Below are 14,727 nucleotides of genomic sequence, written 5' to 3' on the forward strand. Positions count from 1 at the left end.
CCAAACCTCTGGGGACTGTGGACTCTGTACACACTGTACCTATTTGGGAACAGTATATTCAGAGCCACTTTCTCACAATATCTGCATGAGCAGATATGCTCCTGTGTTGGCCAGTTCAGTTACTGACACTACAAGTGAACAGGAAGATTTCTTAATTGATGTACTGGACACTGGTGAAAACGAGTTCCCCAGCTACGTTATGGTTATCTGCAACACATGGCGTTTTCTATCAAACGCCTCATATTAATGAACCCACACCGATTCCATTGATGGATTTATTAATATATGCACCCTGAGGGTAACTTAAAGGTGCCCCCTGAAAACCTACTGACCTCTAGTGTATTGGCTGACTGGTCCTGTTCAGCCTGCCACTACACATGTGATTCTGCCCCCCTTGGAGGTGAGAGCCCATGCTCTCGGAGGTCAGTAAGAGTGCCTGCTCTGGCAGGAGGTGTTGCCACCTCCTCCAAGTAGGATGTCTAGTAATCAGCATATCGAGGCCTTTGAAGCCTCCTGCCTTCACCATCTTTGATATGCAACCCTGGCTTCCTCCAGACAGTGGAAATGCCACCCCCTACACAAGGCCCATTTGGCACTAAGATAGGTGGGAAAATTGGGTAGTCAGGAGGCGTGTTCCCCTCTCAGGCTAGTACCACCCCTAGTTGGGCTACCTGAAGTGAACACGACATTAACAATGCCACCATCTTAGTTTTGGTGGAATTAGGCTCTCTGAGTCAGGGATATGCCCACTTCCGACTGGAAATGGTCACATAGAGGGTGTAGACACACTAAATGTAATTAGCCCATTAGCTACTAGCTGTCACTCTCCAGAAGCCCCCATAATTTAGTAATAGGTGGCACCCCTGACACCAGGAACTTAGATTCGACAGACCAAGAAGAGAAAACAAAGAAGAGCCATGAGAAAAGCAAGAACTGAGGACTGCTTTGGACGTTTGGTGTACCAAACCCTGCCTGCCCTACACAGTCTCGACAATCGTGACCAGCGACTCATCCAGCAGATGACAAGCTTCCAAGACTGGGAGACAGCCAGCCTTCACAAATTTGCTATTCAAAAGAACCCTGTGCTCATGAAGGTCGTATCTGTTCCCCGCCAAGTGAGATGACACCAGAACCGACCGGAGCTGCACAGGACCAATTCCTGAGGTACCGGATCCCTTGCAGCAGACAGCGCTGAACGAGTTCAATCCAGACTCCCTCTGCACTGAGACTGAGCAGCCATCGAGGGACATCAGCACTTCAGAGACCCACTTCCATAGTGGACCAGCTATCCTGACTTTACACCTTCAACTGGCAAAGAACGACAACCCTAAGGCCCTAGGACGCACACAGCCCAGCTGACCTTCCTACTCTGCGCCCCAGTCTGGGTACTGACGAAACGGCTCTGCCCCTTGTCTCCAGGACCCTTTTGACCCAAGCCCCGATTGGAAGCTCCTGGACTTCTCCCCAAGTCCCCCTCTCTAGCCTGTTTCTAGATGGCCCCCCTTCTTTCCATCGATGTAGCACACAGCTACCAACCTGACCAGTGCTTCTGCACCTAGACGCCCCAGGGCAGGTAACGAGTAACTGCTAGTGGTACCTTGGACCTTGCCCCCAAGACCCAAAGTCCTGAAGGAGACCCCCCAGAAACCAATCTTAAATAACTATGCCTTTTCTTCCATTGAGAAGCATGACAGCGTAAAGCTGCATAATATTGAACACTTTTACTTACCTGCATAAAATCATACCTGCGAAAGTACTTACTTGATAATCAAGTTCCTGAAAACAAAATGTATATAAAAATGTTATTTTTCTAAATTGATCTGAATTATTCTAGAGTATGTGTCTCATTTATTGCTGCTGTGAGTTCACCAAATACTTAGCACTACCCTCTGTTAGAGAATATTTGGGTTATAATTTGTGCTGCTGTAAACCAATTGGGATTTGCCTAGACTCTTTACACGGTGTGCTTTGTGTTGGTCCACTATATAAAGAGCCAGATTCCTACAGGGGTCACTGTAACTGAAGGTGATCCCACTTGGCTGCTTGTGTTAATAATGTCAGTTGTTTTTCACAGAGGGCAATGAAAGTGACAGGAGGTTGTAAACTGGAGATGTCCATATTTGTGATGGTTCTGTCATGCATTGGAGAAATAGTGACTGTTTTGCCCTTAATGTAGTTTTCTATCTTTTCATGTTTTGAGATTAGTTCCATAGAGATAATTTAACAGAAGTGGGTGTCTGCGATTTGCACTTTGAACTGAGAATTATTCTAGAACCTCATTGAGTTCCTTTGATGGGCAGTCGGCATCATTTATGTATTCAGAGCAGTGTTGTCTTTTGGTGGTTCTGAGGACTGCTTTGTAAGCTTGTTAATAGTTGTGTAGGATGAGTTGTCATTTGCATCTCTTGTTTTCCTCCACTTACTTTGTAGGATGCAAAGTTTAATTTCTCTAATCTTGTCACTAAGCCATGTGGTCTTCTTCATGGGATTAACACTGGTAGTGTTTTGAGTGGTATCTAACTGTCCAGTGTGGTGGAGCTCCAGTTGTAGAAGATAGATACGTCCTGAGGTTGCGTATTGTTTGGTGTTCTTTCTAGATTGATGTTTTAGAATGTCTCATATTTTCTATTATCTCTGTAGTGATTAGGGGTTTTGAGTGTTGCAGTCTTGGAGGTATTGGTATATTGATCCGGGGGAGTTCAGTCAATGAGGCATGTTCTCGGGAGGTAGATAGGATGTCTAGAATGTCCATTGTGTGACCGGTGGAGTGTATTGACATAGATAAGATTAGTTTTGAGTCGAAAGCCTAAAGTTTGGACATGTTCGCAGAGGTGGTTGATTCCTTTTTGACACACCAAGTGATGAGAGGTCCCACAATGTGTAGGATGGGGTGGTTTAGGAGGGTCTTGGTAGCTGCATCAAGTTAAGCGCCCTTAAACATTCCACTGCCGGTAGGTGGTTTGTATAGCAAGAGGCAGAAACAAGTGAACGTTGGAGTGAGATGTAAAGGTTTCTTGTGGCTAGGCCTGCCCCACTATTTTTGAAACTATTATTGTTAAAACTGCAGTATTCAGACGGTATTGCTTCGTGCAATGTGGATGTGGAAGTTTTGCTGAGCCTTATTTCTTGTGATGACTATGTAGACCCCTGCTGCTTCTGATAGGTCAGATATATTGAAATGATTCTTGATCATGGATCTCGCATTGAATACAAAGATTTTTTTTTTTAGTTGCTGGGTCTTAGTCCTTTTTTCATGGGGATGCCTTGGAGATGATCGAACTGGTGTAGAACGGAGGGAGGTCATGGCAGGTAGGGGTGGGAATACTCTGAATGTGTCCTGCGGTATGATTTTAAAAGTGCGCTTGCTGCTTGGGAACCAAGATGTAGGAAGAGGATGGAAGAGACAGAGGAGTGGATAAGAAGCTATGAGGAGTATGTTCTAACTGTAACCTGAGTTAGGATTTGAGTGCTGGCTTTTGAGTCATCGTACTCTGCTGCAGAAGAAAGTAAATGGGGGTGGGGGTTGCGTAGGGTGTTTGTGAAGGTGCTCCTCTGGCTGTAGGCTTGGAAAGCTTGCGCTTGGATTATAAGCTTCAGAGATTTTGCTGCAGCTTGGTTGGGTTTGTTGGGGTTGTAGCTTGATTGGGGACCTGACTGATCGTGTGAGGGCTTAAGCAGAAGGTGATTCTTTGGTTATCAGATGAGCATGCAACCATTAACATCATGTAGAGGTAACAGTGGTTGATCTTGGTGTTGCTGGTGTCTGGAGAACAAGATGCCACATAGGTGTTTGTTTTCTCCATATGGAGTTGGAGATGATTGTATCTGTGAGCTGCTGTCTACCTCGATCTATTGGTGGGCTGTATCCAGGCTGATGGCAAATTGGAGCCCAATAGATGGGCAGTAGTTAGGATTGATCATCTCTTAAAGCCCAGTGGGTGGGCTGTACCAATGAATGCTAAATATCTAGAGCTCAATAATAGTTTCTCATCTAGGGGAAGTATCTGGCATGTGTACCCAGAAGTAATGGTCCTTGTGGTCAGCAGCAGCTGTGTCCTGTGGTTTTTAATGGCTACTGATCCAGAGCTCTGGAGGAGTCACTGCAGAGTTTCTGGCCAAGGGCCTTAACATTCAGCACCGTTAACCTGTTTCCTTTAGATGAACTCTATAATGGTTCTGTTTAAGTAGGACAATGTTAGTGGCAGGTGACCCTGGTCCACTGGAAGCTCTTGTCATAAAGACAGGAGACCTTTTTCCAGAGGAAACTGTGGCCTGATGGGAGCCCAAACCCTAAAAAGCATATAACCAACCGACCTTTGATGTTTAGATCTCAGCTAGTGGTTCTTTTTCTAAAAGGTTCACTTTACTCATTTCCTCCCAATCGTGTAATTATTCTTAATAAAACTTACATCTTGTGTCGACATTGTGGATTGGATTTCCATTCAAGCGGATGCATGGTTGCCCTGTTGAGCTTCTTAGCTCAGACATTATTGCTGGTGGCAGTAACATGAGCTTGAACGGTTAGTGAACTTAAGGTCCCCTCAGTTCCTCCTCCTTTCAGTTTTCTGCACAGATATTTTTGTCCTTCTGACTCAGCTTTTTTTTAAACCAAAGTGGTGTCTGCATTTCATATTGTATAGTCTGATTCACTTCCATCTTCTCCTGACCTCTTCATCCAGCCGGGGAGGAGGATCTGTTTCTTGTGCGGGACCCCATATGTGCAGTGTCAAACGAAATCTGCTACACGCAAGTGGATGATAAACTGTTTTTGGGCTTCGTTAGAGCTAAAAAGGGTTAAACAGTAACCAAATGCACAATTGTATGTTGGGCCATCCTATGTATTGGGGTCTGCTATGCTATGGCTAAAACAGATCCTCCAGAGGACATCTGTGCATGCTCTGTGAGGGCCTTGGCTAGCTCCACAGCTTTCTAAAGAGGCAGTCCTGTTGCTGACATTTGCTGCGCAGCTACACGGTCATCTTTGAACACTTTTGCCAAGCAGTGTCCTGCCTCGTGCCTCCAGCATGTAGTGATGGATTATTTGCCTAGGCTGTGTTGCAGGACTTCTTGGTTAAGTAATAGTTCTGTATCTCGGGTCCCGAGGCGGTATTTCCTTGGGACTCATTCAGAAGGTGAGGAATCTGGGTGAAGATGTATGCATCAGAAGAAAACGTTATTCACCTTCTGAAACAATATTTCTGGTGAAGGTGGATACCTAAGCTTCCCGCTGATTACCCACCAGCCTCCATCCTCTCTTGGTGAGTTAGTACCATGACTAGTAAGATCCTAAGGTAGTAACACCCTCTATCTTTGTCACAGTCATTGCTTTCGATTCCTCGTTGCATGCCTTAGTGAGGCATTGGAAAAGTTAAGGAATTGCTTCATTACACTAGTTAGAGCCTCTTTTACTCTAGTGTTGGGTCTGGAGGCAGCGTTGCAATTGAAGGCGCATGGAGCTACCTAGTGGGGCTGGAGTGATATTGCTCCTGGGAAGCTGTTCTGAACCAGTGTGATGCCTGGAAATGTAATTCATAAGGTGAAGAATCTGCTGGAAGATTATGTATCCACTAGAAATGTTCTTACTGAAATTGTTAACTTTGTATTTGGTACATTGTATAAATCCTGAGCTACCTACAGGAAGAGCGATTTGGTGCTTCAGAACTGTTTGTGCAAACTTTGTCATTATGAGAAGTGCTTTTTACTTCTAATTTTAAAATCATAAACAGGAATTTATTTATGTCTTCTGTTACGTTATTAATAGGTGTGGGAAAACAACCATCTGTCAACTATTTGCAGCCATGGCAGAACAGATATTGTACTCTGTGAACTGTCACATGCACATGGAAACATCAGATTTTCTTGGTGGACTGCGGCCAGTGAGGCAGAGATCAAAGGACAAGGACAAGGTAAATGCTTCTTGACTTGCTACAAACACATTTTGTTGCTTTTTATTTTCTTCATAGGTAAACGTGGTGACGTGGGTAGTTTTAGGACATCTTTGAATGCGTTCTATTGAAGAGGATGCAGCCCTTAAATGAGAAAAAATTGGATCATGAAACAGACAGATATACTTCTAATGGGTATTTCTTCCCCCATATTTCTCCTCTTATTCACCAGACTTGATCTGGAAAAACATTTTCTCAGCACTAGCTCTCTAGCGCTACTTGGTGACACCATGCAACATTGTCTGGTGCACTGGCATCTGTTTCTTCCCCCCCCCCCAAAACTTAAGTGCTCAAAACTCTTGTGTGTCTTACTGAAATTCCTCACAAGTACTTCAACAGTTGTTATTTCAGTTGTCACCTCCTAAGGTTGCAGGGTTTAAACCTTACTGATGTTGAAATAAATGTCTGTTCGAGGCATATGAGCTGCCGATCACACACTGAGGATAAGATCGCCATCTGCTGTTGGGCTCGGATGATTTCAGGTTGTTGTTGTCTTCGGAAGAAGTCTTTGGTCACGAGATTGGTGACTCCTCCCTTGGACAACAGTGCGCATGGGCATCCACTCCATCCTCAGATTGTTTTTTTCCGCCATTGGGTTCGGATGAACTTTTTTCCGCTCCAGCAAAAAACTTATAGCAATCACTACAACTCTCAAAATTTGAAAACGCGACGTCGAAATCCATATCGGACCGACTCCGGACGCGGCTGATGGAAAGGACACCTTTTAAAAAATGCCCCCAATGTGGAGCACAGTTCCCTCAATGTGATCACCACGAGGTCTGTAATTTGTGCCTTTCACCAGACCACAACGAATCCAGCTGTCCAGCCTGCGCCGCATTCCGTTCGAAGAAAACTATCCGGGACCGAAGAGCTCGACGCCATATCATGGCCAAGCCGGTTCCGGAACCAGAAGACATCTTTGCACAGGATGTCCCTGACGATGACTCCGAAGATCTCCAGATCGTGTCCGAGGCAGACGATTCTGATCCGGGGCAGCCTGTGAGTACCAGCCCCCCTACCCCAACACCACCCAAAAAGACATTGGTCAAGACTCTGCCAGCTGGGCCCAGTCGCGGTCCAAAAACATCTTCAGAAGCCCCGCACTCGGGCCCGGCTCCGAAGAAAAGTAAGCCTGCAGGTGGCTCGGGCTCGAGCAAACCTCATATCATTGTGCCTATAATACCTTCGGCACCAAAGCAGGCTCCGAGACCGAAATCTCCATTGGCCCCGAAACGTCACTCGGTGCCGACATCTCCACCGGCACCGTAACGTTCTTCGGCACCAAAAACATCCTCGGTGCCAAAACAAGTCCATAACGAACAAAAATCAAAATCAGAAACAAAAAAGTCGGCGCCAAAGCCGCCTTCGGACAGTGAGGAACTCTTTCGGCCTGATCCAAATCAAAAACGGATTTACATAAATCAGAAAACTCGACATGTCACAGCGGTGCCCTACAAGAAAAGGAAGCTGGACACAACACCTCCTCCAGCACCTCCAAAGAAGGACTGTGCCACTTCACCCATACGTCCTTCCTCGCCTACATTACCTCCTATTCCATCACCCAACCCACACCGCCTTCACCTCTACCATCTCCTTCTCACACACCACCTCCACAGGATGATGATGATTTAGGGGGAGGGGGAGACCCAGATTTCTTTACTTATCCCACTGATCCTACTGATCCCTTTACACTCCCGGACACAGCACCAGTAGATGACTGGACTTACCCTATGCCTACTCCATACCCCTCAAAACCCTCCCCTCCTGATGACCATTTAGGGTTCGGTCTGCTTATAAACAGAGCAGCATCGTTTCATGGCGTCACCATGCACACCGACACTCCTGAAGAGGATTTTCTACTCGACACTTTTGAGCAGTCGCAGAAAACAGTTCACATTCTACCCATGATTAAGGGAGTGATAAAGCATGCCAATGAGGTTTTTAAAGACCCTGTCAGGGCCAGGGTTCTCAACCCCAGAATAGAAAAAAAATAGACTGGCGCCACAAGATCCTGCGTACATCAAGGCGCAACTCCCCCTAGACTCACTAGTCGTATCAAATGCCAGGAAACGGGCGAACTCCCAAACAACCGGAGACACGCCACCCCCAGACAAAGAGTCTAAACTCCTGGAGGCTTCGGGCAAAAGGGTTGCTGCTCAAGCTGCTAACCACTGGCATATTGCAAATACACAAGCCCTATTGGCTCGTTATGATAGAGTCCATTATGATCAATTAGAGGATCTCTTGCAACACCTGCCTGAACCATTCAAAACACAGGCCACTGACCTCATCCAAGAGGGCAAACTAATATCCAATGCCTCCTTTAAATGTGCATTAGACGCAGCAGACACCGCCTCTAGGGTAGTCAACACAAGCGTATTGCTTAGACGCCACGCATGGCTGCGCATTTCCGGCTTCAAGCCGGAAGTCCAAACCACCATTCTTGCTCAACCCTTTAATCAGGAGCAACTATTCGGCCCTGCAGTAGACACTGCCCTAGAAAAAATGAAGAAAGATAATGAGACTGCCAAATCTAAGGGAGCATTGCAGTCTACTCAACCCAGAGGCTCCTTTCGTCGCTCTTTTTATAGAGGAGCTTCCAAAAATGTGGGAACAGACAACTCTTCCACCTTCAAAACATCAGGTCAGACATCCCCTAACAGAGGATATTTTAGAGGAGGTTATCGGGGAAACCATACTAAAGGCCGAGGACGGGGCAACAACAACACCCGCACCTCTACAGCCACCAAACAGTGACTTGCCACCACTGCCCCAAGACCATTCCACTCCGGTCGGGGGAAGACTTCAACAGTTCCCACCTGTCTGGAATACCACCACTACAGACAGGTGGGTAAGACAAATTATCCAATCTGGCTACTGCCTCGAACTCATAAACCCACCCCCAAACATACCACCCAGGCACCGTCCCATGACTTCTCACCACCTCACGCTCCTCAAACAAGAAATAGTCTTTGCTTCAAAAACACGCAATAGAACCTGTTCCACTACAACATCAGGGCACAGGAGTATATTCCCTATACTTCCTCATTCCCAAAAAGGACAAAACCTCAAGACCCATACTGGACCTCAGACTACTAAACCAGTACATACAATCGGATCATTTCCACATGATCACTCTCCAACAGGTCCTTCCATTACTTCAACAAGGAGACTTCCTTGCCACATTAGACCTCAAGGACGCATATTTTCACATCCCTATGCATCCCGCTCACAGGAAGTATCTACGATTCATGGTAGACGGTCAGAACGATCAGTTTACAGTTCTCCCATTCGGAGTAACAACTGCACCCAGGGTGTTCACCAAATGCTTGGCAGTTGTGGCAGCATACCTCAGGAGACAAGAAATCCATGTCTTCCCCTATCTGGACGATTGGCTCATAAAAGCCAACACTCTAGACAAATGCGTTCTCCACACTCACCGCACTATTCAAACCCTACACAACTTGGGATTTACCATCAACTATCCCAAATCTCAACTACAACCCTCCCAAGTACAACAATACCTGGGAGCCACCATAGACACAGCCAAAGCCGTAGCTTATCCCAGCCTAGCCTGGATAGCCAACATACAGAGTCTCATAAAGAAAATTCAAACACAACACTCTCTACTCGCAAGAGTGTTCATGCATCTCTTAGGCATGATGGCGTCGTGCATCTCCATAGTACCCTACGCACGCCTTGAAATGCGTCCCTTACAGGAATGTCTAGCACAACAGTGGAACCAGGCCCACGGACAACTTACCGATCTGGTGTTGGTGGACAGCCGCTCACTTTGCTCGCTGAAGTGGTGGAACACCATCACCCTGTCCAAAGGGCGGCCGTTCTTGGAGCCTCTTTCACAAGTTGTGCTGACCACCGACGCATCTCTCACGGGGTGGGGAGCCCACCTCCTTCAACACACCACTCAGGGAAGGTGGACCACTCAACAAAAACAGCTCCACATCAATCACCTAGAACTTCTAGCGGTGTTCCTAGCACTGAAATCCTTCCAAGTGCATCTACAAAACAAGACTGTCCTCATCCGCACGGACAACATGACCACAATGTATTACATACAGAAACAAGGAGGGACACGTTCTCTACATCTGTCCCAACTGGGGCAACAAATTTGGAGATGGGCAATTCCCCGAAACATCTACCTGCTAGCAGAACACCTCCCAGGGGTTCAGAACCAGGTGGCCGACCTCTTAAGTCGCCACACACAGCAGATACACGAATGGGAATTACACCCCAAAGTCTAACTCCCATTCTTCAAAAAGTGGGGACAACCAGACATAGACCTGTTCGCCACACAAGAAAACGCAAAATGCCCAACCTTCGCCGCCAGGTTCCCACACCCACGGTCAAAAGGCAATGCACTATGGATGAACTGGTCAGGCAGATTTGCGTACGCTTTTCCGCCTCTCCCGCTCATTCCATTTGTGTTACGCAAACTGAAACAACAGTCGCTGACACTCATCCTAGTGGCTCCCACTTGGGCACGTCAACCCTGGTTCACCACACTTTTGGAACTATCGCTAGTTCCACATCAAAAACTGCATCTCTCCCCGGATCTTCTAACCCAGAACCATGGAGAAATCAGACACCCAGATCCTCAAACACTGAACTTCGCAATCTGGCTCCTGAAGTCTTAGAGTTCGGGTACCTCAACCTTCCTCCAGACTGTATGCATATCATTAAAGAAGCCAGGAGACCTACTACTAGGGCATGCTATGCTGCAAAATGGAAACGATTTGCCATTTACTGCGCTAACAATGACATACAACCACTGGATGCTTCCATCCAAAACATCATTTGCTATTTATTACACCTGCAAAGATGCAATCTAGCGTATTCCTCTATACGTCTACACCTAGCGGCATTAGCAGCCTATTTGCAAAATAGACAACACCTGTCCCTCTTTAAGGTACCAGCCATTAAAGCATTTATGGAGGCTCTTAAAAGAATTATTCCTCCAAGGTTACCACCTTCCCTGGTGTGGAACCTTAATATTGTTCTAACAAGGCTCATGGGTCCCCCATTTGAACCAATGCACAAATGCGAACTGCAGTTCCTAACATGGAAAGTGGATTTCCTCATCGCAATCACATCCCTGCAAAGAGTAAGTGAAATACAAGCCTTAACTCTCGAAGAACCCTTCCTATAACTACATCGGAACAAAGTGGTTCTTAGGACGAATCCAAAATTCCTCCCTAAAGTCATTTCCCCTTTCCATCTAAACCAGTCAGTCGAACTGCCAGTCTTCTTCCCTAATCCAGACTCAGTAGCTGAGAGGGCACTTCATACCTTAGATGTTAAAAGAGCCTTACTGTATTACATCGACAGAACCAAACCTTTTCGGAAAACCAAGCAACTGTTTGTTGCTTTCGCTCCACCACATAAAGGCAACCCTATTTCCAAATCGGTTATCGCCAGATGGATAGTCAAATGTATCCAAATATGTTACCAAAAAGCTAAACGTACTCTTACCGTTCCCCCTAGGGCGCACTCCACGCGTAAAATAGGGGCTTCTATGGCATTCTTAGGGAACATCCCCTCAGAAGACATTTGCAAGGCAGCCACATGGTCTACTACACACACCTTCACTAAGCATTACTGTGTTGATGTGCAATCCAAACAACAAGCTTCAGTAGGCCAAGCTGTCCTAAAAACTCTATTCCAAACTGCTGCAACTGATACAGGTGACCACCGCTAGGGGAGACACTGCTATATAGTCTATCCTCTGTGTTTGATCTGCAGCTCATATGCCTCGAACGGAATATGCTACTTACCAGTATGCATCTGTTCTTGGCATGTAGAGCTGCAGAGCCACACACGCCCACCCGCCTCCCCGGGACCTGTATCCGTTCCGACATTGTCTTAATTAGACACTACACATGGACATCCTTTCTCTTTACTTCTTATACACTCCATCATTTCCCATCATGGCGAAAAACAATCGGAGGATGGAGTGGATGCCCATGCGTACTGTTGTCCAGGGGAGGAGTCACCAATCTCGTGACCAAAGACTTCTTCCGAAGACAACAACAACCTGCAATCATCTGAGCCCAACACCAGATGGCGATCTTATCCTCAGTGTGTGGCTCTGCAGCTCTACATGCCAAGAACAGATGCATACTGGTAAGTAGCATATTCCTTCTTTTTAGGTCTCGGCCTGGCAAAAGCGCATGCGCTGCTCTGCCATGAGAGGCCTTTTGAAATCCATACGATTCCAGCGTGCACGCATGCGCTGCTCTGCCATGAAAGGCCTTTTGGAATCGATACAATTCCAGCGTGCACGCGGGGAGACAAACTGAGACAGAAGATGTGCACGGGGGTATTTTCCCCTTTACTGGCGGCGTGATACTCTGTGGACTTTTTTTTTCGCCACTGCGTGTACATCTTTTGTCCGTCCCATGACTGGCCGTGCTTGTTATTTGGATGTATTTACTCTTTATTTGTTAAATTCAGGAATAGTTCTCAAACCAGGAGTTGGACTGTACTGTTTATTTCCGGAGTTGTTCTTCAAACAACATTTGTGTGCATGATGACGGTGAAGTGGTGCATATGACTAGTTAAACAGGGACTGAGCATGTAAATTACTGAGTTTTAAGTTTCGTGTGGATGTTAAGATGGCAAAAATAACAGTGCTTATAGTGACACTACTAATTGGACTCATTTGGTTATGAAGAAAGGAACAAAAAAGTGCAGTTCGTATATCGACACTTCATTGTCCAAACACGAGCAATCATATCGGTGGCATAGAAATAATCACATAAACTAAGGGTGTTTGTAAGCAAACCTGGAGCTATTCATTCCTTCTCAGTGTTTACATGAGCACTAATTAAAAGATCATGTTCTTCTTTCCTGTTTTTATGGCACCAGGAGTTTACGTAATTTTCCAAGAATCACAGGATGTTGAGCTAAAGACAAGACTCGAACCTGGTTCTAAAGTTCCAGAGTCGGCAGCTCTGGCTGATTGGCCACATAGATAACCCTGATGACGCATTCCAGATACTCATAGCACACGCACAGTGTAGGCATCCTCTATAGGCAAGCTTTCTAGAAGTTTGGGCAAATTCAGTTTGGGAGACAATGAAATGTTTTCCTTGGTAGACAATCCTGAGCCTTACAGGACGTCCAATGCAACCAGATCCAGCGTTTTCAGTTCTCTTTATAACCCATTGCCACATAGTGAGCGGAAGAAAAATGGGAAGAGCACACAAGGGGGTGACTAATTCTGGTTAAGAGCCCTCACAAGTATTCTACATATAAGGTCTTGGCCATCCCCAAAACTAAAAGAGAGCAATAAAATATACACAAAGCTTATTTAACCCCTTCTGGGCCACGCCCTTTCCCCCTCCTGTGCCGGGCGTTTCATTAGTGGGTGGGGTTCATGACGAGATAGTCTCGTCATGGGCACAGCGCGACCGTGCTCCTTGACGAGACTATCTCGTCATGGGCACAGAAGAGGTTAAGTGGAAGGAGGGGCGCAGTATCAACATCGTTGCTGCCAGGCCCTGCAGAAAAAGCAAATAAATAAATATGCATAAAAATGAAAAGGTTGGGGTAAAACAACTGAATAGTGGTTGGGAGGTTAGGAGGAGAAACCTATACCACAGCGGAGGGGAGAGAACCGAGAGCAACAAGGAGCATATGGGGAGTGGTGGTTAACAAAAACAAGCATTGGCATAGCCAATAGGTCTCGCCTTTGGGAACTTATAAGTGTTTAGACACGCAACAGTTGATGTTGTTGCACCAAGGATATTGTGCTGCAGAACTAAATACTTATAAGGTCCCAAAGGCGAGACCTATTGGCTATGCCAATGCTTGATTGTTTAGCCAACAGCAAATGTAATCTCAGTAAATACTTACAATGTTAAAAATAAACTACAAATCCCAGAATGCAGTATGTTCGACAAACGCCAGAAGTAGCTTAAGACGTTATCATGGCATGCCACAATAGTTAAATTATGCTAGAATCAACCTCTTATTCCTGACTTTCCTTTCAGAATGTGCTTTCTTTCTTGCGCCTGTACAAAGCAACCAGTGAGGACCGAGACCTCCGTGCACAGCTTATGGCAGAGAGGGCAGGAGGTCTCAGCCATTGGCTTCTGTGTCATTCACATGTTAATCAGCACATATAACGCTAACAGGATTAGGACATTCTGTCCCTTGACTGCAGGGAGAGGGCCCAGTACTCACGCACTGGGTGCCGGTTTACAACCCCATAGCAGGAAACACGTGCATGTAATGGTGGGAAAGTGTGACAGCATGGGGGAGGGGGGTGTTGGGGGGAGCGGCGTGGATGTGCTTTGTCGTCATTAGTTGGACAGTCCATGTAGGTGGTCACCTGTTGTGTTTCAGAGTGTGGATTTTGTCTTTTATCGGTGGTTTATGCACCTGTGTGGTGTTTATGCTTGGAGTGTAATGTAAGTGGTGTAGCATGTCTTTCGTATATGTGTACACTCTACTACTCTCTCTCTACTACTCACTCGCTCTACTCTCTCTACTACTCACTCTCTCTACTACTCTCTACTCACTCTCTAATACTCATACTCTACTACTCCTACTCCACTACTCATACTCTACTACTCATACTCTACTACTCATACTCTACTACTTATTCTCTACTACTCATTCTCTACTACTCACTCTCTACTAGTCACTCCACTACTCACTCTCTACTACTCCTCTCTACTACTCCTCTCTACTACTCACTCTACTACTCACTCTACTACTCACTCTACTACTCTCTACTACTCACTCTACACTATCTACT

The 14,727-nt window shown here is 46.1% G+C and overlaps 1 protein-coding gene across 1 annotated transcript in view; it reads left to right on the forward strand.

Annotated features, from left to right (window-relative positions):
• Positions 1-14,727, forward strand: part of MDN1 (midasin AAA ATPase 1) — a 2,002,810-nt gene that overhangs the window by 542,884 nt on the left and 1,445,199 nt on the right. The window contains exon 30 of the mRNA XM_085611158.1: positions 5,762-5,906. Coding sequence (XP_085467284.1) covers positions 5,762-5,906 — 145 coding nt within the window. The remainder of the gene's footprint in view (positions 1-5,761; positions 5,907-14,727) is intronic.

Source organism: Triturus cristatus, chromosome 6 (genome assembly GCF_964204655.1).
Source record: "Triturus cristatus chromosome 6, aTriCri1.1, whole genome shotgun sequence".
Taxonomy (NCBI): Eukaryota; Metazoa; Chordata; class Amphibia; order Caudata; family Salamandridae; genus Triturus; species Triturus cristatus.